We start from the raw sequence: 24,584 nt of genomic DNA, 5'->3' as shown, positions 1-24,584 counted from the left end.
TATGTATTATGCACAGTGCTTGACTTGGACTGAAATACACTGAGTTTACAAAACACCCGCTCTTTCCATGACATAGATAGACTGTCCAGGTGAATCCAGGTGAAAGCTATGATCCCATATTGATGTCACTTCAATCAGTGTAGATGAAGGGGAGGAGACAGGTAAAAAAAAATATTTTTAAGCCTTGAGACAATTGAGCCATGGATTGTGTGCCATTCAGAGGGTGAATGGGCAAGACAAAAGATTTAAGTGCCTTTGAACTGGGTATGGTAATAGGTAGCAGTAGAACATTAGAAGTGATTGGTACTCACCTCACCATCAAGCACTGATTGTGCAACTATGAAATTAGGTGCCAGCCTACTCAGTGACACCCACAGAACACAACTATGTAGAGTTTACACAATTATTAGCGTCTACATAGCTACATAGTTGTGTTCTGTGGGTGTCACTGAGTAGGCTGACACCTAATTTCATAGGTGCATAATCCATATGTTAGGCTGTACAGTGCAATATGAATGTCCAAAACACACAATAGACTGACTGGGATGGTGATTTCCCACAGTCAAAGTCCCCCAATAAGAGCTAAGATGCTAATATTTGGGTAAACTCTACATAGCTGTGTTCTGGGTGTCACTGGAGTAGGCTGATACCCCATTTCATGGGTGCACAATAGGTTAGGCTATACAGTGCATACTGTAAGTATGCCCCCAATGCTATTCTGAAGTCGAATACATCCACAGTGCGGTTTCAACAGATTTTTTAAATGTGGGGGTCAAATGAACTAATAATTGCAATGTTGTTAAATTTATATAACAACATTTCAACCTCGTTTATCTTGTCAAATTGTTGCATGTTTTCAACAGTTTTAGTTTCAATTGGATCCTTTTTTTTTGAAGGCGAGTCGACGATTCCACTATTGTTGCTCACGCTAATGTTGGTCACAACACACTGGTGAAAAACCTCCGAGAAATGTGACGAAAATTGAGTCATATGTTGCACCGCCCACGCAATATGGCGCCTCCTGACTGGTCGGTAACCCTCATTGCAACTGCATCATTTTGCAGTGTGTTATGTTTATGTCTTCGGTTTAGGCGCACAGGACGTACCATTTGGAAAAGCTTTTTTGGTAAAATAATGGCACGCACAGACAAACCCCTGTTTCGGATCGCGTAAGTTGGTTGAAGCTTCAGTATTTCCGAATCAAAATGTATTTTTTCCATTGTCGTTTCTCACTTCTTACAAAATGAAGCGATGCTTCTGTTAGCTAGCGAACTAGTTACATCTGTCATAATTTTGCCTGCAAATAATGTAGCTATGGAAATAACTGAAATAACACAGGCTGTTACATTTTAGGTATACATTGTACACAAGAACCAAACTTGGTTATATGTACTACAAGAGGCAGATGAGGAAGGCACGCGAGCAGTTCCCGACTGGACATTCCAGAGCACAGCCCATGGAATTTAATGGTAACGTTGGCTGTGGTTCCAACAGGCTACTCATGTTTAGTCATTTAATAATGTGAGCTAGCATAAAGATCAGTGCATCACTTACACGTCTCCTGTCACTCATCTATCTACAGGTATTAAAATCATGCCCATTTCAGTACTGTCTGATAACTACAGCTACCTTGTCATTGACGTGGCCTCGAGCGTTGCGGTGGTGGTAGACCCTGCAGACCCACAGACAGTTCAGGTGGGTGACGGGTCATGGTTATGCCTTCTTTGAAGATATTCTTTCTGACCATTTTAATACTCTCTCTTGAAATAGTTGGGACACTATGAAGACTATGTCATGTAAACTTAACAAAGCATCTGGTGAGCTTAGCATTTCATAGGCCTATGCTACAGTGGATATTCAGTATATAAGTCAGCCTTCACAAAATAATTTGGGGCATCGAGTGATTGAAACCCAGAACACTACACTATTAAATGTAAATATGGATGAGCCTCTGAAAGGGCTGACTGTCATAATGTCTCATCTCATCTGTGGCACTTCCTCTTGGCCTCAATAAGACCCTCTTTGATTGGATGTAGCCGGCTCTGGTTGCCAGTCTGGCCTCTGTCCCATACACATACAATGATTGCTCAGTCTGGAGTAGGCCACACTGTGGTTTATGGTGTCCTAGATATATCCACAGCATGTTTCATATAAAAGTGCATGTTTCATATAACATTTTCGCCCAAATGACTTCAAACATTTCATGTCATCTCTAGTTATTATATATAATACAACAGCACTTTTCAGTTCCAGTCTGTGTTTTACGTCAATCTAGTGTAGCCTATATCTATCTAGTGCTTTAAAGTGGTGGGTTTTAGCCACGGTCGTGATATGAATGTTTATACCCTGTCGATGATAATTGATGCCTCTGTCTGTAATCGTTTAGGCAGTCCTTGAGGAAGAAGGGGTGATGTTAGAAGCGATCCTCTGCACACACAAACACTGGTGAGGACCCGAGAGCGTCATTACTTTTAATGCAAAAATACTTGTAGATAGAGGATTAGATGAACTGGGTTGTAGGTGTCATACATATCAATGGACCTGTTCAATATTTTGTTGTTGACACTACATTCAAGTGTTATAGGTCACATTGCAATGTGATATTAAGTTGACATGTTCTGTGTTGTTCATCTACACACATTTTTATAATGTGATATTAAGTAGCTGTTTTTTTTAAATATTTTTAATAGACATATTTTGTTTTATCCCTAGGGACCACAGTGGGGGGAACAAAGGACTTAAAAAACTGTACAGCTCATGTCGTGTTTATGGAAATGCAACTGATAACATTCCTGGCCTCACACAGTAAGTCTAGGCTACAGCTGCGTAGTGAGTCACGATCCTATCTTTGACAGCTTTTCCGCTCTATTTGGAGTTTCAGCCTTCATCTTACGTCATTATGTTCTAGTGAAAATTGTAGTTATGGCAACATGATATGGGAAATTGCATGTATTTTGCCCAATTCTGTGATTCAAAGTCATAGAGGAGGTTGGTATGTCTCATTGAAGATCTTGATCGAGAGGGCAAACATGCATTTCACTTGCTAAACAGAATGTCACCAGTAGTTCTCATGGCACTGTCCTTTAATATGTCTACTATGGATTTGTGGAGAATCCTCAGTCTCAGATTACATCAAATCAGAAAAGGTCAAATGATTCACTGTGACATCACAGCTTCTCACTATTATTGGCTTGTATTTAGCATGTTAATCAGTAATTCATATATCATCAGTGCTTGACTTGGGATGGAAGAAGTACTGGAGCTGTCTTTTTCCATTATGCGAAAGAGATCTGAGTAGTTTCTGTTAACAGTTCTTACACATTTTCCATGACTTCTCCGTGACTTTTAACCACATTTTCATGACGACTATTATAGCCTACATGAAAAAGTAAACATTATTGACACTGGAAAGCTACTGTGTCTGATCCCATGTAGACCTACCACCTCCTGCCGTTGTGCCCTTGATCAAGGCACTTATCCCCCCCATATAGAACTGCACTGTTAGTCGCAAGTGGTAAACCTTCCATCTGGAGAGCTCCTGGGTGTGCAGGCTTGTCTTTTTCAACATTACAACCAAATACTTTTGTCTTTATGAAATGATTCCCTCATTCAATAAATCAGGGATCCATTGGATAAGGTAGGCTACTGCGAAGCAAGATATCTAACTAGACATGCGGTCGTTAAGACACTAACAGCTTACAGACGGTAGGCAATTAAGTTCACAGTTATGAAAACTTAGGACCCTAAAGAGGTCTTTCTACTGACTCTGAAAAACATCAAAAGAAAGATGCCCAGGGTCCCTGCTCATTTGCGTGAACGTGCCTTAGGCATGCTGCAAGGAGACATGTGGACTGCAGGGCAATCCAGGGCAATAAATTGAGGACTGCAGGGCAAGCCAAGGCAATAAATTGCAATGTATGTACTGTGAGATGCCTAAGACAGCGCTACAGGGAGACAGGACGGACAGCTGATCGTCCTCGCAGTGGCAGACCACGTGTAACAACACCTACACAGGATCGGTACATCCGAACATCACACCTGCAGGACAGGTACAGGATGGCAACAACAACTGCCCGAGTTACACCAGGAACGCACAATCCCTCCATCAGTGCTCAGACTGTCCGCAATAGACTGAGAGAGGCTGGACTGAGAACTTGTAGGCCTGTTGTAAGGCAGGTCCTCACCAGACATCACTGGCAACATCGTCGCCTATGGGCACAAACTCACCGTCGCTGGACTAGACAGGACTGTCAAAAAGTGCTCTTCACTGACGAGTCACGGTTTTGTCTCACCAAGGGTGATGGTCTGATTCGTGTTTATCGTCGAAGGAATGAACACTACACTGAGGCCTGTACTCTGGAGCGGGATCGATTTGGAGGTGGACGATCCGTCATGGTCTGGGGCGGTGTGTCACAGCATCATCGGACTGAGCTTGTTGTCATTGTAGGCCATCTCAACGCTGTGCGTTACAGGGAAGACATCCTCCTCCCTCATGTGGTACCCTTCCTGCAGGCTCATCCATGACCCTCCAGCATGACAATGGCACCAGTCATACTGCTCGTTCTGTGCGTGATTTCCTGCAAGACAGGAATGTCGGTGTTCTGCCATGGCCAGTGAAGAGCCCAGATCTCAATCCCATTGAGCACGTCTGGGAACTGTTGGATTGGATGGTGAGGGCTAGGGCCATTCCCCCCAGAAATGTCAGGGAACTTGCAGGTGCCTTGGTGGAAGAGTGGGGTAACATCTCACAGCAAGAACTGGCAAATCTGGTGCAATACATGAGGAGGAGATGCACTGCAGTACTTAATGCAGCTGGTGGCCACACCAGATACTGACTGTTACTTTTGATTTTGACCCTCCCCTTTGTTCAGGGACACATTATTCCATTTCTGTTAGTCAGATGTCTGTGGAACTTGTTCAGTTTATGTCTCAGTTGTTGAATCTTATGTTCATACAAATATTTACACGTTAAGTTTGCTGAAAATAAACGCAGTTGACAGTGAGAGGACGTTTCTTTTTTTGCATAGTTTTATAAGGCTAAAATATTCCTGTTTCGGGGAAGATCTATGCACCGCAAGTTATTTGTCAATTAGGCAATTTTTTTGAATATTTTTAACATTGCAATTACATGGCTACTGTTTAATAGAGGGGAATTCCAGCTTTCCAAGGTGGCAGATTTATTTAAGCTACACCGTGCCGGTGGAAAGGCAACAACAAAATGAATGCTTAGTTAGCTATAGTTAATGTATAGCAGTTATCTCGCTAGTTGTGTTTTGAATTGGTGATCTATTTACTCTGTCATTATTTTATACCTGCTGCTGAAATGTCACGCTCTCCGTCCTTGGGCAACGGCCCACTTGCACTGGCACACGCAGCACCACAGACACGCACTGAAAGGTCAATCCGATAATGGCTGATATGTCGTTTTTTAATTGATTGATCATATTTAAGTGTGCTTTCATTAACTACATTAACAACAATTAGGAACCTAATTTCCATGACTTTTCATGACCTTACAAACCTTAATTTGACAACTTGAAACAGCGCATCATGCCATACAGGCTGGCACATTCTCAATCTGCGCAATCTTGAACAGCCTACTGTCACTCTCAGATTAGCGGCAAATAAACTTCAACAAAGCGGAATCAGGAAATGAATGCCCAATCACCATTGCTATTCAATGAAGGTCCCGCCTTCATTCCGCCTTGATCAAACTTGTTTGCCTCTGTGTGTGAATCTGGGCCAGCGATAGGCTACTTTGTTTTTATAGAGGAGTCAGTATGCAAATCCCCCAAAATTTGAAGTGCCGGTACAGTGTTCCTGGACAGCTCCAGCCCAAGTCAAGCACTGTATATGATACATTGGGGGTACAGCACTGTGGTAGACTAGCGTCCTGTCCAGGGGATGTACTTGTACATCCAGCTGACTCACGCTACAGAAACAGAAGACAGGCTCCTGCTCCTTTAAGCCGTTCCAATTCACACAAACCAAGGCTTGTGCAAGGCGACTTATTTGTACTTTGAAGCATCTCACTGTTATCTGAGTGGTGTGAAGAGGTAAGCAGTGGTATGTGACTCGAATATGCACATCAACTGGCCAGGTGGTCACATGCATGAAGCCTTTTGTCTTCTGCTTGGTTTCCAGCCCACTGACAGACAAAGACTCCATAGACGTGGGCCGTATGCACTTCAAGGCACTGTTCACACCTGGACACACAGTGGGTCATATGATCTACCTCCTGGATGGTCGTACCATAGGAGCCCCCTCCAGCCTGTTCTCAGGTGACCTGGTGTTCCTCTCTGGATGCGGTAAGTCCAGCTCCAAATCAGCTCTGTAGTTAGTTATTTTGAAGCTTTTAGTGAGCAATGTGCACGTATTGAAAAGCAGGTTCACAGTTGTTCGGCTTCTGTAGCTGTAATGCACTATGTTTGCTTTGAGTTTCATCCATTGTGTCATGTGTGTGTACATAACTTGGTAATTGCGGTAGATGATCTATTTTGTCTGCAGGGAGGATGTTTGAAGGCAGTGCCTTAACTATGCTGTCATCACTAGACACGGTCGGCTCCTTAAGTGATGAAACCCTCTTATGGCCTGGTAGGGGAATGAGCTCCTCCTTTTTGTTTGCATTAAGTGCAAATGTATGCATTAGAATTACAAACACAATATTTCAGCACCAGTCGTCTGAAAGAGTTGTATTGATGTCTCTGTTCCGTGTGTACGGACTTGTATTTCCCAGGCCATGAGTATGCAGAGGACAACCTGATGTTTGCTGCCGAGGTGGAGCCCCACAACGCTGCCAGGGAAAACAAATATCAGTGGGTCCTACAACAGAGAGGTCAAAAGCTGTGTACGGTACGGAGAATAATCCATCCTCATTGTTATTCCTTACTGGCATCAAATCCCAAAGGTATTCACTATCCCGGGCTGTGTGGAAGAGAGGCTTGTCAGCAGCCCACAGGGCAGTCTTTGTCAGAATGCCTTTGCACTCCCTCCTCTCACTGAATGCTCCCATCTTTGGTGGTACAACAGTACTACTGTAACTATGCCGAACGTGTTAAACAGCGCAAATCAATTCTCATAACCTCATGTCTATGAAACCTTTATATGTAGGAGACTAAAAATAGCCCTACCATCAGTGATCCCATCCTCCTAGTGTCTTTGATGTTAGTGGATGCAGATTCCAGCGGTGGAATGCATGCCAGACTAGAGCTGTGGGTGGGGTTTTCATTTGGTCAGGAGGATAATACCCAGTTTTTGCTGTGTATTTGACTAATCTGAGCTGCTGGGATCAGGGTGTGGGTCTGATGCCTCTGCCCTCAGGGGAAGCTTTACTAACAAGCAGGGTGTCTGTTATGAAAATGTGGCGCTGAACATTTGACCTGCAGCATTTACATTTTTTTAATTGACCGGACGTTTGAGAAATTTACCGGACCCATATGCATTGGGTGCGTAACCTAATTAGGGCGTCCACTAACGGTGCTCAGAATGTTAGAAATCACATTTAGATTATGGTAGTTAAACATAACATGCAAGTTGAGGATGCAATGACGTGTGTCCTTACCGCGCACTTTGAAAATGTTCGAGTAACGGTCCACATCCTCAGCCAACAAGACGAGTAACGAACAGTCAAATCACTAGTCTATGTACGGACGGTGCGTGAGTTTCAAGTTTGGGGAAGCGCATTTTCACCATAAAAATGAACCTTTATAATAAAGCATTCCATGCATCATTGTATTTGCCGACTTATGTGATGAGTAGATTGGATAGTCATAATTTAGGCTAATAATATAACTCAATCACTGTTTGCAAAAAAAGGCTGTTCAATGCATGGCTGAGCGTGTATAGCGGAGAGGTACGTTTCTTCTTTCTTTGCACGGGAAAAACACATTTCATGCAATTCTACTGCACTTTATATGACTGGAGACATTAGCAGAATCTTTTTTAATACGACAAATTCCAGGTTAGGCTACTCTGATCTGCTTGTCAGTGTCAGCAATCAAAACGACGTTGTCCTATGAGAAGGGGAGACACAAATAGAATATGACGTCTGTCTAAACTGGAGGAGGAAATGATTGTCCAAAAACAAACGTTTAAGTAGCACTGAGCCAACAATGATAGAGTGAATATGTGCAGTGCGCACTTACCGGCGATATGGCCGATGCTCTTCGCTGGTGCCAATACGGTAGGCTATAGGCCTTCTGCTGTTCGGTCAATTAAGTTGAGACTTTTGATAACTAAAAGACAGATTAGTCTTTTTATTGTCTTCTCTTTACAGCAATAGCCATTTGCTTTACGAACAATGTTTTGCGTCAATTGAATTTTGAAGAATTGCGATATGCCTGGCTGGGCCTCATTACTCAACAATCATGTATTTGGTATTTTCTGGGCGCACTGCATAAATAGCACTCTGCCTCTCCTTCCAACTGTTAAATAAAGGTTAAACAAAAATAAACTGTAGGCAATACGATTTTAAAACAATCCACAACTTTTTTTTTTGTAAGGCTATGGGAAGCTAATGATCCTCTGTTGCCAAGTCATACTTTAGTAGCCTATTTTGAATGATTTGATTTATTTCTGTATTGACAGGAGTAGGCTAATTAGGCTATATCATTTTGGCAATTTCATTCAATTTACGTAGGTTCATAGGTGGAGATGTTGTTTCCTACCCGCACCACCTGGGGGCGGCCTGTCAGAAAGTCCAGGACCCAGTTGCACAGGGCGGGGTCGAGACCCAGGGTCTGGAGCTTAATGACGAGTTTGGAGGGTACTATGGTGTTAAATGCTGAGCTGTAGTCGATGAATAGCATTCTTACATAGGTATTCCTCTTGTCCAGATGGGTTAGGGCAGTGTGATTGCGATTGCGTTGTCTGTGGACCTATTGGGGCGGTAAGCAAATTGGAATGGGTCTAGCTCATTTACCTTAGCTTTCTTGGGAACAGGAACAATGGTGGCCCTCTTGAAGCATGTGAGAACAGCAGACTGGGATAGGGATTGATTGAATATGTCCGTAAACACACCAGCCAGCTGGTCTGCGCATGCTCTGAGGACGCGGCTAGGGATGCCGTTTGGACCAGTAGCCTTGAGAGGGTTAACACGTTTAAATGTTTGTCACGTTGGCTGCGGTGAAGGAGAGTCTGCAGGTTTTGGTAGCGGGCCGTGTCGGTGGCACTGTATTGTCCTCAAAGCGAGCGAAGAAGTTGTTTAGTTTGTCTGGGAGCAAGACAATGAATCTGGTGTAAGATCAGAATGTTTAGCCTAAAATGTTGCTATACTATTATTTATTAACATTATTAGCGCAGCAATTCGCACAAGGCAGTAGGCTATGGGCAAATGTGCATTTGGTTACCAGACAATGAAAGAAAGGTGAGAACATGAGATAAGTAAGCTACTGGTTTCAATAGTTTATGGAAGTCTTTATAGAATAATTGCCTACAACGGATATGGTCGGATTTTGCCAAGGCTACTCGAAAGCAAGGTCAAATATGCGTCATAGTATGAAGTAAAATGTTCAGGTTTCAAACAATTAAGTAGCTATATGTTTTCAAAATGCATACGGCCTCCAGCTCATTGCAAAGTGTTGTGACGCGCTTCAATTACCAGTTGAGAAATAAAACTAGTAGCTCTCTTTAATTGTGGCCCCAAAACTATTTTTAACACACAATTGCATTTAGAATGGTTGTGCAATGATTGGGCTTATAAAATCACTGTTTGACAGATTTTCCATTCAAAAGCTCTGTCTCTGTATGCTGTGCTCGTGTGATAGATGAGATACATAACGAATATTTTAATTCCACTAAAATATGCACATTTACGGCATGACGGCTCAAATGTATTTCCATCAAATGGTATTTCCATCAATGAACAGGCTAAAAAGCGTTATTTCACAATGGGATTATTTTGGCAGATTTTTTGTTTTTGTTGCCCTGTTCCAATTTTATCGGCTTTTCTATTTTGTTGACGGCCAAAAGCCGGCTAACAAGTCACCCCCCAGGCAGAGACCTATTGTGACTACCAGCGAGTGTAAAGGATGTCACGCTGCTTGCTTAGCGAGTACCGCTTCCTCCTGATTCGGCTCACAGTGAGGCTCGAACCCAGGACCTCTGCCTTTGCCAGCACACGTGACCACCCTCCTGAAGCGTCTTACCAATCGGGCCAGGCGTAAAGCTAGCTATCCGCTACCGCACGTGGTGACCCTTCAGGCTGAGGAGTACATTTTCCACATTCCCATGTGCTACACGAGCATACCTCTCTGTCTTTACATACAGTACATGCAGATCATTTCTATCAAACCATTCATTGAAGAAACATTTCAGACCTCTACTTGGAAAAGCTAAGGCAAAAACAACCTATAGTATGTTGAATTGAGAGAATGACTATTACTCTTTGTTCTTCATACATTGTTTACGTAATCATGTGGTTTCAGAGTCCCTCCACCATTGGAGAGGAAAAGGAGTACAACCCATTCCTGCGCATCCACTCCTCTGAGCTGCACCAGGCTTTGGGCCTCCAGCAGGACCAGGATGAGGACTGGACACTGTTCCGGGCTCGGGTCTTGGAGGAGCTGCGAAGGCGCAAGGATATTTACAAGGGCAGATAGAGATGAGAATACATTTGAACAAAATGCCTTTAGGTGAATTAAGCCAATAGGGAACTCTATATTGATGTAATGTGAGGTTCAAAACAAATATAGGCAGATGGCATTTTTTTTTTAAAGAATGCCATGTTCCGTTCCATTCCATGTTGGTTGTTCTTTACCTTCCAGCTCTAATATTGCAGGTGACAAATATGAAACCTATTGCTTGAAATATGCACACAGAAAAGTTTAGTTCAGGACACTAGTTGTAGTATCTCACTGTAAAGTTGATCTTGTGTGTGTGTGATTCTAAAAGTTGACATGGCCAACAAATGTATTACTGTAATGCAGCAGTCTTTTCAAACAATTGTACCATTTCTGGTACTCAAACTAGACTGTGTCTAAAAGACTTGTTTGCACATTCATGTTATTTGTTGTCAGATTTCATTAATATTGAACTATGAAGATCAAGGGATAGGTACTGTTAGTTAGCTGCTATTATATATATTTTTTTCGACACGCGGTGTAATAGGAGTAAACAGATTGATATTGGAAAAACTGCATTATATTTTTTACGGTTCAATTACAAACTTCAGGCAGGTACATGCGTGTTAACTCAGTTTTACTGGACCATATTGATACCACTTCAGTCAATGGGCACATGTTTCTATCTTGTATTTTGGCTGAATTGATACTGTATCTCGACATTGTATGCTGTGATAAAATTATTAAGAATTGTTGCCATTTTATGATTTTTTTCAAATGGCTGTAGATTAAGTTATTATTGTTATGTGCAGAAATGAATTCAAGAAACCCTCTAGTTTATAATAATTACAATATTCTTTATAGGTGACTGCTGACTTCTGAAAAGTTAAATATTTTTTATAACTACTTTTCTTGAACGGGTTACTTACAAAAGTTAGATATCCTTTATATTGCATTGAAGGAGACGATTACAAGTCATCATCAATAATAAGTTTGATATTTGGTAGAAGATTGAGAGCACTGGTTATTTGATGAAAATGAATAGGATTTTATTGCAATAAAGATTTTCAAATAAAAGTTTTTGTCACATGCGCCGAATACAACAGGTGTAGACCTTACAGTGAAATGCTTACTTATCAATAGTGCAAAAAAGGTGTTAGGTGAAAAATAGGTAACTAAAGAAATAAAAACAAGTGTAAAAGAGAGGCGAAATACAGTACAGTAGCGAGGCTAAGTACAGACACCGGTTAGTCAGGCTGATTGAGGTAGTATGTACATATAGATATGGTTAAAGTGACTATGCATATATGATGAACAGAGAGTAGCAGTAGTGTAAAAGAGGGGGTGGTGGGTGGCGGGACACAATGCAGATCGCCCGGTTAGCCAATGTGCGGGAGCACTTGTTGGTCGGCCCAATTGAGGTAGTATGTACATGAATGTATAGTTAAAGTGACTATGCATATATGATAAACAGAGAGTAGCAGCAGTGTAAAAAGAGGGGTTGGGGGGGCACACAATGCAAATAGTCCGGGTAGCCATTTGATTACCTGTTCAGGAGTCTTATGGCTTGGGGTTAAAAACTGTTGAGAAGCCTTTTTGTCCTAGACTTGGCACTCCGGTACCGCTTGCCATGCGGTAGTAGAGAGAACAGTCTATGACTGGGGTGGCTGGGGCAATTTTTAGGGCCTTCCTCTGACACTGCCTGGTGTAGAGGTCCTGGATGGCAGGCAGCTTAGCCCCAGTGATGTACTGGGCCGTACGCACTACCCTCTGTAGTGCCTTGCGGTCAGAGGCCGAGCAATTGCCGTACCAGGCAGTGATGCAACCAGTCAGGATGCTCTCGATGTTGCAGCTGTAGAACCTTTTGAGGATCTCAGGACCCATGCCAAATCTTTTTAGTTTCCTGAGGGGGAATAGGCTTTGTCCTGCCCTCTTCATGACTGTCTTGGTGTGTTTGGACCATTCTAGTTTGTTGTTGATGTGGACACCAAGGAACTTGAAGCTCTCAACCTGCTCCACTACAGCCCCGTTGATGAGAATGGGGGCATGTTCGGTCCTCCTTTTCCTGTAGTCCACAATCATCTCCTTAGTCTTGGTTACGTCGAGGGATAGGTTGTTATTCTGGCACCACCCGGCCAGGTCTCTGACCTCCTCCCTATAGGCTGTCTCGTCATTGTCGGTGATCAGGCCTACCACTGTTGTGTCGTCTGCAAACTTAATGATGGTGTTGGAGTCGTGCCTGGCCATGCAGTCGTGGGTGAACAGGGAGTACAGGAGGGGACTGAGCACGCACCCCTGTGGAGCTCCAGTGTTGAGGATCAGCGTGGCAGATGTGTTGCTACCTACCCTCACCACCTGGGGGCGGCCCGTCAGGAAGTCCAGGATCCAGTTGCAGAGGGATGTGTTTAGTCCCAGGATCCTGAGCTTAGTGATGAGCTTTGAGGGTACTATGGTGTTGAACGCTGGGCTGTAGTCAATGAATAGCATTCTCACATAAGTGTTCCTTTTGTACAGGTGGGAAAGGGCAGTGTGGAGTGTAATAGAGATCGCATCATCTGTGGATCTGTTGGGGTGGTATGCAAATTGGAGTGGGTCTAGGGTTTCTGGGATAATGGTGTTGATGTGAGCCATATATGTCCAATATTTCACGGCTAAGGGCTGTTCTTAGGGCATAGCCCTTAGCCGTGGTATATTGGACATATACCACCAAGAACAACACTTAGCTGTGGTATATTGGACATATACCACAAACCCCTGAGGTGCCTTATTGCTATTATAAACTGGTTATCAATGTAATTAGAACAGTAAAAAGTATGTTTTTGTCATTCCCATGGTACACGTCTGATATACCATGGCTTTCAACCAATCAGCATTCAGGGCTCAAACCACCAAGTTTATAATTGTAAATAAATCCTGTTTGTGCATTTGCATAACTACAGATAAATCCAACAGGAGAGTTTGAGTGATAAAAGTTGGACAGAGGATCTCGAAATCTCTGCAAGCAACACTTGGAAGAATATAAAGAAACGAATGTTAGGCAATTTTTTGGCAATTGTGCCGTTATTATGTGCCATATACAGCTCTGGAAAAGTCTGCCTGACTCCAGCCTTGCTGAAGCACCCCCAGATCATCACTGATCCTCCACCAAATTTCACAGTGGGTGCGAGACCTGGAGAGGCCTACAAGCCACAGTGTCTCGCACCCACTGTGAAATTTGGTGGAGGATCGGTGATGATTGGGGGGTGCTTCAGCAAGGCTGGAATCGGGCAGATTTGTCTTTGTGAAGGACGCATGAATCAAGCCACGTACAAGGTTGTCCTGGAAGAAAACTTGCTTCCTTCTGCACTGACAATATTCCTCAACTCCAAGGATTGGTTTTTCCAGCAGGACAATGCTCCATGCCACACAGCCAGGTCAATCAAGGAGTGGATGGAGGACAACCAGATCAAGACCCTGTCATGGCCAGCCCAATCTCCAGACCTGAACCCCACTGAAAACCTCTGGAATGTGATCAAGAGGAAGATGGATGGTCACAAGCCATCAAATAAAGCCGAGCTGCTTGGATTTTTGCGCCAGGAGTGGTATAAAGTCACCCAACATCAATGTGAAAGACTGGTGGAGAACATGCCAAGACGCATGAAAGCTGTGATTGAAAATCAGGGTTATTCCACCAAATATTGATTTCTGAACTAAAACATTAGTATTGGTTTGTTTAAAAATGAATATTAACTTATTTTCTTTGCATTATTTGAGGTCTGACAACACTGCATCATTTTTTGTTATTTTGACCAGATGTCATTTTCTGCAAATACATGCTCTAAATGACAATATTTTTATTAGGAATTTGGGAGAAATGTTGTCAGTAGTTTATAGAAACAAAAATGTTCATTTTACCCAAACACATACCTATAAATAGTAGAACCAGAGAAACTGATAATTTTGCAGTGGTCTCTTAATTTTTTCCAGAGCTGTATATATACAGTACCAGTCAAAGTTTGGACACACCTACTTATTCAAGGGTTTTTCTATATTTTGACTATTTTCTACATTGTAGAATAATAGTTTAGACATCAAAACTATGAAATAACACATTTGGAATCATGTAGTAACCAGAAAAGTGTTAAACAAATCAAAAATATATGATGACAGCTTTGCACACTCTTGGCAATCTCTCAACCAGCTTCATGAGGTAGTCACCTGGAATGCATTTCAATTAACAGGCGTGCCTTGTTAAAAGTTAATTTGTGGAATTTCTTTCCTTCTTAATGCGTTTGAGCCAATCAGTTTTGTTGTGAGAAGGTAGGGGTGGTATACAGAAGATAGCCCTATTTGGTAAAAGACCAAGTCCATATTATGGCAAGAACAGCTCAAATAAGCAAAGAGAAACGACAGTACATTACTTTAAGGTGGGTAAAATTTTAAGAACGTTGAAACATTCTTCAAGTGCAGTCGCAAAGATCATCAAACGCTATGATGAAACTGGCTCTCATGAGGACCGCCACAGGAAAGGAAGACCCAGAGTTACCTCTGCTGTAGATGATAAGTTCATTAGAGTTACCAGCCTCATAAATTGCAGCCAAAATAAATGCTTCAGAGTTCATTGTAACAGACACATCTCAACATCAGCTGTTCAGAGGAGACTTTGCAGCAATTCATGGTCGAACTTCTGCAAAGAAACCACTACTAAAGGACACCAATAATAAGAAGTGACTTGCTTGGGCCAAGAAACACGAGCAATGACATTAGACCGGTGGAAATCTGTCCTTTGGTCTGTTGAGTCCAAATGTGAGGTTTTTGGTTCCAACCGCTGTGTCTTTGTGAGACGCAGAGTAGGTGAACTGAAGCATGGAGGAGGAGGTGTGATGGTGTGGGGGTGCTTTGCTGGTGGCATTGTCTGTGATTTATTTACAATTCAAGGTAAACTTAACCATTATGGCTACCACAGCATTCTGCAGCGTTACGCCATCCCATCTGGTTTGCACTTAGTGGGACTATCATTTGTTTTTCACCAGGACAATGACCCAAAACACCCCCAGGCTGTGTAAATGCTATTCGACCAAGAAGGATAATGATGGAGTGCTGCATCAGATGACCTGGCCTCCACAATCACTCAACCTCAACCCAATTGAGATGGTTTGGGATGAGTTGGGCTGCAGAGTGAAGGAAAAGCAGCCAACAAATGCTCAGCATATGTGGGAACTCCTTCAAGAATGTTGGAAAAGCGTCCCTCATGAAGCTGGTTGAGAGAAGGCCAAGAGTGTGCAAAGCTGTCATCAAGGCAAAGGGTGGCTACTTTGAAGAATATAAAATATATTTAGAATTGTTTAACACTTTTTTGGTTACTACATGATTCCATATGTGTTATTTCATAGTTTTGATGTCTTCACTATTATTCTACAATGTAGAAAATAGTAAAAAATAAAGATTATTATTTATTTTTTTATATTTTTTTTTATATAGAAATGCCATAGAAATGCCATGCAGTGCAATTTAGAAGTAGCTCAAAAACCCACCACCTGTGAACAATACATTTTCACTAGCATTGTTTTCAAAGTAACACAATTTGGAGGGAAAACCGTGAACATGGATGTCTTACGCAGCGGGTTAGAATAAATAACGTAGCAGTTTAGGATAATTAGGCTAAGGTTAGAAAATGGGTTAGGGTTACCTAACATTTTCTGTTAACCTGCTACGAAAAGTCACTTCCGGTCGTAGCTGTACTCTATCCAGTCACAACCCATTCATCCCGATTAATTCACGCCACTGGGGCAAATATTTTTTATAACTAATGCAAGATAGAGCAGCACCTGCCGTTTTGAATAGTAGCAAATGACTCACAGTGGGCAGAGCCAAGCAGAAGCTAGAGAGAACCAATGGGCTCGTTCTGGCAATTATTTGCATATTTCCGTTGGGGAATACCTGCTCTTTGAAGTGCTCCTGAACAACACAATTTTGGGAAACTTTGACGAAGGGTAAAGTCTACAAAAACGGATTCCTCTCTGTTTGTTGCAGGTATGGAGATCAAAAGCTTCATGGTTAGAAAATTAGCAGAATGTCGGCCAAAATCCACCCCTCTCCATCTTCTCCCATTTGGTAGGAAGTGGAAACGACAACCGGATGCTTCACATTTATACATCCGTTGAAATATCTGGCTTATTGTTCTATGACTGAGGTATAAGGTTCTCTTTCTGACACACAAAATAACTCAAATTCCCATAATCCTCAGTTTTACGCGGTGACGTATTGAGCATAACAAACAACTCAGGAAGAGCATATTTGATCCAGGTTAGACAGCTACCTACACATTCAAAATGCTGAAGGCTGTGATTCTCATTGGAGGCCCGCAGAAAGGTACGTGTTAAATACATCACTATTTTACAAATGCCTACATGTTCATTCTCCAGTACTGCTATATAGCCATGTATCTTGCTAACGTTAGCTAGCTAGCCAGCCTTGCTCTAAAGGGCTAAGTTTAGCTAGCTAGTTGTAATGAATGACGTGGAGTGATCATGGAAAACCTCAGGTGCAGTTTGCCTATCTAAACATTCTAGCAATAAGCATTTTGTCGAAAAAGCAAGCAAACAAACGATTACATGGGCTGACAGCTTACCATCAAGATAGTTGATAGCCTGGCATAAACATTCTGTGCTAACTACCAGTACTTGCATTGGCATTAATTGAACGAGGTGGGTGCGTTCAACTCCGTAGAATATAATAGGTTGGAGTGCTTTTTACTACATCAGAATCTAGAATGGAATAATACGTTTTTCCTTTTCCTAAGGTAACTTCTGAAAATGTTATGTGATCAACTGAGCAGGTGACTTTCATTGTCATACAGGGACACGGTTTCGACCGTTGTCATTTGAGGTCCCAAAACCCTTGTTTCCAGTTGCTGGTGTGCCCATGCTACAGCATCACATTGAAGCATGTGCCAAGGTCAGTTAGCACTGATAAAATGATCAATTTCTACATCTTCATTGGTAGAAAGAAACATGTTTTTAATTTTCCCCATAGGTGCCAAATATGAAGGAGATTTTGCTTATTGGCTTTTACCAGCCAAATGAAGAACTTACCAGATTCATTTGTAGCGCACAGCAGGAATTCAAAATCTCAATCAGGTAAACAAGAGGATATTACAGAAATGTCCTAAAAAGAACATAGAACACATTCAGAATGGATGGATCATTGATAAACTTGTTGAACCTTTGTAGGTATTTGCAGGAGTATGCTGCTTTGGGCACTGGGGGTGGAATCTACCACTTCAGAGATCAGATTCTATCTGGTGGCCCAGAGGCATTCTTCATCATGAATGCTGACGTGTGCTCTGAGTTTCCTCTACCAGAGATGCTCAACTTCCAGAAAGAACACGGAGAGCCAAGCAGTTTCGTCATCCTGGGGACAACTGTGAGGAGACATCCATGATTTCTATGGCTCAATACAGGGAAAGTTGGCCAATGAACTGTTGGGAGTATGTTTGATGGGGACATTGGGGTATAATTCCTTTGACTTTCATTTGTTTCTTTGTTTTGCAGGCAAACAGAAAGCAGTCCATGAATTATGGCTGTATTGTGGAAAACCAGCAAACAAATGAGGTGATGATGCAGCACATTTTAGTCATGGGCAATTCCACAGTAACAGAATTTGCGCTGAGACTCTATCTTTCACTTTATGTATGCCAAACAAAAACCATTGATTTAAAAGTTTAACAAACCATACAACTCTATGCACAAGGACTACTTTTAACAATTTACACTGGACATTTTGCAGATGCAAAGTTAGGTAATGGAATTTCTGTAAAATCGCCATGTCTTCAAAACTCACATATGCTCCAAATTTAGATTCAACAAAGTCTGCATAAAGAATGGGATGTCAGCTATGACATGACACGTTGACTTTGAAAAAAATATTTTGTTATTGAACTACAGTAAGTGAAGTGGATTTATACCCGGTAACAGAATTTTATCATGGGTCCTTGATCTTTACTACACAGAAATGCATAATTAAGGATATGAATGTCATTCTCGTCATGGTGATGTATCCTAAATAGGTACACAAAGGTTTAAATAGGCAATATCCCCTTAGCATATTTGGGTATTATTCAACACACTGGTTATTCTTTTAATGAGCTCTGCCTTCAAACCGGCCAAATCTGAACCAATTATAGACATCTGTGTTTCACAAGTTTGGACATCAAAGTACAACACAGTAGAATTCAGTACAGTTCAGTAAAATATACACTGATGAACAAAATATTAGGAATATTAGACTGACCGGGTGAAAGCTATGATCCCTTATTGATGTCACTTGTTAAATACACTTCAATAAGTGTAGATGAAGGGGAGAAGACATGTTGAAGGACTTTTAAGCCTTGAGACAATTGATCGTGTATGTGTGGCATTCGGAGGGTAAATGGAGGGTGAATGGAGGGTGAATGGAGGGTGAATGGCCAAGACAAAATATTAAGTGCCTTTGAACGGGGTATGGTAGTAGGTGCCAGGCGCATCGTTTTGTGTGTGTCAAGAACTGCAACGCTGCTAGGTTTTTCACGCTCAACAGTTTCCTGTGTGTATCAAGAATGGTCCACCACCCAAAGGACATCCAGCCAGCTTGACACAACTGTGGGAAGCATTAGTTAACATGAGCCAGCATCCCTGTTGAACGCTTTCGACACCTTGTAGAGTTCATGCCCCGATGACTTGAGGCTGTTCTGAGGGCAAACGGGGGTGCAACTCAATATTAGGAGGGTGTTCCTAATGTTTTGTACACTGTAGTTCAGTAGAGTACTTTAAAATACAGTACATTAGTGTGCTCTACTGTGTATTGTACTGAACTCTACTATACTTTTCTTTACTGTACTGGGCTGTCCCAACTTGTGAACCCAACTGGTCTGTGACTACTATGATTTCCCATTGTAGCCAATTTAATTGCAGAAATTCTGTTATTAATTTTTATTTATATACACACTACCGTTCAAAAGTTTGGGGTCACTTAGAATTTATTTATTTTTCCCATTAAAATAACATCAAATTGATCATAAATACAGTGTAGACATTGTTAATGTTGTAAATGACTATTGTAGCTGGAAACGGCAGATTTAAAAAAATATATAAAAAAATAAAAATGTATTTTTATGGAATATATACAAAGGCGTACAGACTATAGAGGCCCATTATCAGCAACCATCACTCCTGCGTTCCAATGGCACGTTGTGTTAGCTAATCCAAGTTTATCATTTTAAAAGGCTAATTGATCATTAGAAAACCCTTTTGCAATTATGTTAGCACAGCTGAAAACTGTTGTTCTGATTTAAGAAGCAATAAAACTGGCCTTTAGACTAGTTGAGTATCTGGAGCATCAGCATTTGTGGGTTCGATTACAGGCTCACTGGCCAGAAACAAAATAACTTTCTCCTGAAACTCATCAGTCTATTCTTGTTCTGAGAAATGAAGGCTATTCCATGCGAGAAAATGCCAAGAAACTGAAGATCTCGTACAACTCCCTTCACAGAACAGCGCAAACTGGCTCTAACCAGAATAAAAAGAGGAGTGGGAGTAGTACATTAGAGTGTCTAGTTTGAGAAACAGACGCCTCACAAGTCCTCAACTGGCAGCTTCATTAAATAGTACCCGCAAAACACCAGTCTCAACGTCAACAGTGACGCGGCGACTCCGGGATGCTGGACTTCTAATCAGAGTTGCAAAGAAAAAGCCATATCTCAGACTGGCCAATAAAAAGAAAAGATGGGCAAAAGATCACAGACAGAGGAACTCTAGAAGGCCAGCATCCCGGAGTCGCCTCTTCACTGTTGATGTTGAGATTAGTGTTTTGCGGGTACTATTTAATGAAGCTGCCAGTTGAGGACTTGTGAGGCGTCTGTTTCTTAAACTAGACACTCTAATGTACTTGTCCTCTTGCTCTCTCCAGAAATTCTGTTACTGGTTTGGTAACGGAATTGAGTTAATCACGTAATAATTTATAAACAAAATTGATATCATTACAAACACTAATTAATTGATAGGTCTACCTTCTGAACTTTCATTAGGGAGAGATGTGAAAATATCTTAAAGATATGGGTTTTTGGTAACGGAATTTTAAGGCAATGTTTCTTAAACTTACAGAAGGCAGAGCAAATTCTAACAAAACTAAACGTGTTGATATTAGTTGGCAGGGGTCTTTACTTCATGATTGTGTTTTGATGTAAATACCTTCAGACTTTTTCTCCTAGATGTTTTCTATGACCCCTTATCCATCTATTTGACCTAAATTCAAAGCCTTTGCTTATTTGTAATTTTTAGGATGGAAAATGGTTGAAAAATGTCTGCCTCCATTTTTTCTGAAGTAGACTTACCCTTTATTTGACATTTTTGTCATTTAGCAGACATACTTATCCAGAACAATTAGGGTTACGTGTCAAGGGCACATCGACAGATTTTTCCTCTAGATGGCTCAGGGATTTCAACCAGCAACCTTTTGGTTACTGGCCCAACGCTCTTAACTGCTAGATTACTTGCCATCCACTTCATGTTGGTGCTTTTACATGCTTTTCTACAAACATTTGACAGTTCTTACTTGATTCAGAAAGTAATCTCCTGCTCTTATTTCAGGTTTTACATTATGTGGAGAAGCCTAGCACTTTTGTTAGTGACATCATCAACTGTGGAATCTACCTGTTTACCCCAGAGATCTTCCAACACATTGGGGCAGTCTTCCAGAAGAACCAGCAGGACATGCTGTTGTGAGTGGGAGGGATCCCTCGGGGACCCTATCGCGGGAGCATAGAGATCCTATTAAGATCCTAGGATTTCTATGCGTGGGAGTGGTGCATGTGCATTTGATCAATTCCTATCCTTGGTTGTCCTCATGTCTTTATTTTCCCTTTCCCCTTTCCTGCCATCATTCCGTTTCCCATCACCAGATATCCATATGAGGGGTAAGTCGGTACAGCTAGGCTGCACAGTGTGGTTGTAGAGCTGGGCATTAGTAAAATACGTCACACAAAAATATGTATCTAGAAAGTGTGTTTCTTCATGGAGTCAATACCAGCACATGGGGTGATACAGTTCTTAAAGCTGCAATATAGCACTTTTTGGGCGACCTGACAATTCACAGAATGAGTTATAGATCTGTCATCCTCATGCAAAGCAAGTCTAAGAAGCGGTAGATGTTCTATGTGCACTATTTCTATGCCTCCTGTGTTTAAGTCTTTTGTACACCAGCTTCAAACACAATATTTTTGGTTATTGAAAATATTTCACAGCGATTTAGATGTAGAATGATTATCTATACTCTACATTGGAAAGTTTGACAAAACAAGCACACACTGCACATCATCACTTTTCAATATAAGTTGGCATAGATTTATACAATTGGTTATTAATCACATGTACAATCATTTCAATAACATTTGGACACATTCAAAGGGGTTGTGATATTTGTATATTAAGATTCTTTGAGTATGTGTACCATTACTCAAGTCAAACATGTTGCCTCTGATTCTTCTGTCAAATAAATGTTCCTGTCACAATCCATTTGAATACTACTGTGGTTGTCAACTTAACACTCCATGTATCCTTAAGCACTTGGTGAATCCTACTCACTTTTGTTTACAGCCCTTCAAACTGTCTTGTTGCCTTTCAAAAATGTACTACAGAATAGTCTCATACATTGATCTCTTCCTCAGAGATGAGCAGACCAATGGCAACGGCTGGCATCGGGCTGAGGCCATTCGGTTAGAACAGGACATTTTCACAGCCCTGGCTGGGCTGGGCAAGCTCTATGTCTACAAAACACCTGCCTTCTGGAGCCAGATCAAATCTGCAGGGTGAGTAAGTCGTCTCCGTCAGTGAAACCTGAAGACGTAGTGTACTGTCATGAATCTCCTTCGACTCATTTTTGTTAACAGGTCTGCAATATACGCCAGTCGGTTGTACCTTAACCAGTACCATAAAACACATCCTGAAAGACTGGCTACAACTGAGGATGGAGGGCCTAGAATAACTGGTAAACTAATCCAGTACTTTTGTTAGCTTTGCAGTTTCTGGTTTGTTTACACACCAGTGATTTGGTTTTGTGTCCCAGGAAATGTTTACATTCACCCAACAGCCAACATTGACACTACGGCGGTGGTAAGTGCTTCTTCCTCGGTATTACTTACACAGCACAAGACAACAAAAACATTTTCCTAATAATGTTTTTCTATAGTTAGGTCCCAACGTCTCCATAGGCACAGGAGTGACCATCGGGGCTGGGGTGCGTGTGAGAGAGTCCATCATCCTCCACGGGGCTACCCTACAGGCAAGCAGTTACCAGTGGCAAAAGTCATTGTTTAAATTTGCCAGTTCCCCAGGAGAAAAATTAATGCTTAACTGGCTCTTCCCATGATAAATATAAAAATGTGAGCTATGATCATGTCCACGTGTTTTAAAGTAGGATTGATAATTGAGTGACCCAATTCCATTGTCATATGGTTCTTTTTAGGATCACAGTTGTGTGTTGAACTGTATAGTGGGGTGGGACAGCACTATTGGCAAGTGGGCCAGAGTTGAAGGAACTCCCAGTGACCCAAATCCAAATGACCCCTATGCAAAAATAGACAGTGAAACACTCTTCAGAGATGGAAAACTCACACCATCAATCACCATTCTTGGTAAGTTTCAAATACTTTTACATTTAACACTGAGTTGAGCTGTGCTGGCTTGGTTACGCATACACCATAGTTTCTGAAACCGTGCTGAAAAGGACTACAATAGAGCTAGCACAGTCCAACGTTAGTGAAAAAGATATTGGATACGTGTTTAGATCATGTGAAATAATTGTATACAAAAGTTAAACGACATACCACCTGCCCAGACCCACTCATCACTTTCTGCCACATGGCCTCAAACTGCACCATTCTGTTTGTCGTCCACGCTTTTTCAATATTTAGTGTGTACGACAGGATTGGCTGATTTCCAGTTGACAAGGTTTTAATATTGCTCTTTTTTTCCCCCCAGGTTGTAATGTGACTATCCCATCTGAGGTGATCATACTCAACTCAATTGTTCTGCCACACAAAGACCTCAACAGGAGCTTCAAAAACCAAATTATACTGTAGATAATTTGCTGCGTTCTGTGTTCATTTAGTGTCAAAGTAAGGATTGTAGCTTGAAGAACAATGTCACTGCCTCTGGGTTATTGTATATAAGATGACACTAGGTGTTTGGAAAGATTGTAGGTTTTAGCCTTTATGAATTAACGGATGTTATGAGATGGTTTGGAGGATGATAGTGGGTTGGTTATTTACCTCACCATGAATGTCATCCCGTAACCTAACACCCGCCTGTGTTTCGGTAAAAAGCTGAGGAATGAGCCTGGAGAAATGTAACCACTCAATTTCAGAGCTATGGATGCAACCATGTTGAGGCTAGACAGTGTTTAAACATTGGAGTAAAACAAGCTTTTATTTTGGGTTCTGATGGGGTACAACAGTTGAACTAAGCACATGCATAAGTTAATCTTCAAGAATCAAAATGGGTGTGTTCACACAATTAAGTCAAATGGATGTAGCAACTAAGGATTCTAGTTTCACATTTCTGCACTATCCCTATGATTAGCTCTACCATGTAAGAGAAATTAAAACAATGGTTATTTTGGCATAGGGTTTGCTAGCATTACTTACCATTTGTTGGTGTCAACCTAGTTACTGAAATGTAATCTTGAAAAAAAAGTGAAAGTCTGCAGCTGATTTAGTCAGATTGCAAAATTAAAGGAATTGGTTTGTTTAATTGTGAGGGGTAATTTGGGGGCCTTTTTACATGTGCTTTGATTAAAACATGACCATTAATTGCAAGCGTTTACATTCTTCTTTGAAAGAAATTACTCAGTTTATTTTGGTTAAAAGGGGCAAGCAGCAGTTCGAAATAACAAAGCGGCAACCCTGCCTGTTTTGGTAAATAGCCGAGGGATGGGGCTGTTGAACTGTACCACTTCAAATAGACAACGCTAGGGATGCAAGGACTGACCAACCATGAGATAAACAGTTTAACC

At 41.5% G+C, this 24,584-nt stretch overlaps 2 protein-coding genes across 4 annotated transcripts; both read left to right on the top strand.

Annotated features, from left to right (window-relative positions):
* Nucleotides 1-986: 986 nt before the first annotated feature.
* pnkd (PNKD metallo-beta-lactamase domain containing) lies at nucleotides 987-11,636 on the top strand. Of its 2 annotated transcripts, XM_071355953.1 has the most exons (9): nucleotides 988-1,169; nucleotides 1,354-1,469; nucleotides 1,583-1,695; nucleotides 2,387-2,445; nucleotides 2,713-2,805; nucleotides 6,145-6,308; nucleotides 6,508-6,594; nucleotides 6,737-6,852; nucleotides 10,425-11,636. In XM_071355953.1, the coding sequence occupies exons 1-9, from the start codon at nucleotides 991-993 to the stop codon at nucleotides 10,596-10,598; spliced, it is 1,101 nt and encodes a 366-aa protein (XP_071212054.1). In that variant the 5' UTR covers nucleotides 988-990; the 3' UTR covers nucleotides 10,599-11,636. The 2 variants fall into 2 exon arrangements, with proteins under 2 accessions (XP_071212055.1, XP_071212054.1); XM_071355954.1 differs by lacking the exon at nucleotides 2,713-2,805 and having other exon boundaries at nucleotides 987-1,169.
* Nucleotides 11,637-16,757: 5,121 nt separating this feature from the next.
* LOC139546956 (mannose-1-phosphate guanylyltransferase regulatory subunit alpha-A) lies at nucleotides 16,758-24,387 on the top strand. 2 transcript variants are annotated; one of them, XM_071355951.1, is made up of 13 exons: nucleotides 16,758-16,910; nucleotides 17,398-17,495; nucleotides 17,574-17,677; nucleotides 17,771-17,963; nucleotides 18,092-18,151; nucleotides 21,164-21,294; nucleotides 21,475-21,489; nucleotides 22,240-22,380; nucleotides 22,462-22,559; nucleotides 22,638-22,684; nucleotides 22,761-22,853; nucleotides 23,037-23,205; nucleotides 23,552-24,387. In XM_071355951.1, the coding sequence occupies exons 1-13, from the start codon at nucleotides 16,871-16,873 to the stop codon at nucleotides 23,650-23,652; spliced, it is 1,290 nt and encodes a 429-aa protein (XP_071212052.1). In that variant the 5' UTR covers nucleotides 16,758-16,870; the 3' UTR covers nucleotides 23,653-24,387. The 2 variants fall into 2 exon arrangements, with proteins under 2 accessions (XP_071212052.1, XP_071212053.1); XM_071355952.1 differs by lacking the exon at nucleotides 21,475-21,489.
* Nucleotides 24,388-24,584: the final 197 nt, after the last annotated feature.

The sequence above is a fragment of the Salvelinus alpinus genome, chromosome 20 (genome assembly GCF_045679555.1).
Source record: "Salvelinus alpinus chromosome 20, SLU_Salpinus.1, whole genome shotgun sequence".
NCBI classification, from domain to species: Eukaryota; Metazoa; Chordata; class Actinopteri; order Salmoniformes; family Salmonidae; genus Salvelinus; species Salvelinus alpinus.
The sequence above is the reverse complement of the archived record's forward strand: the minus strand, read 5'-3'. Positions and strand labels throughout refer to the sequence as shown.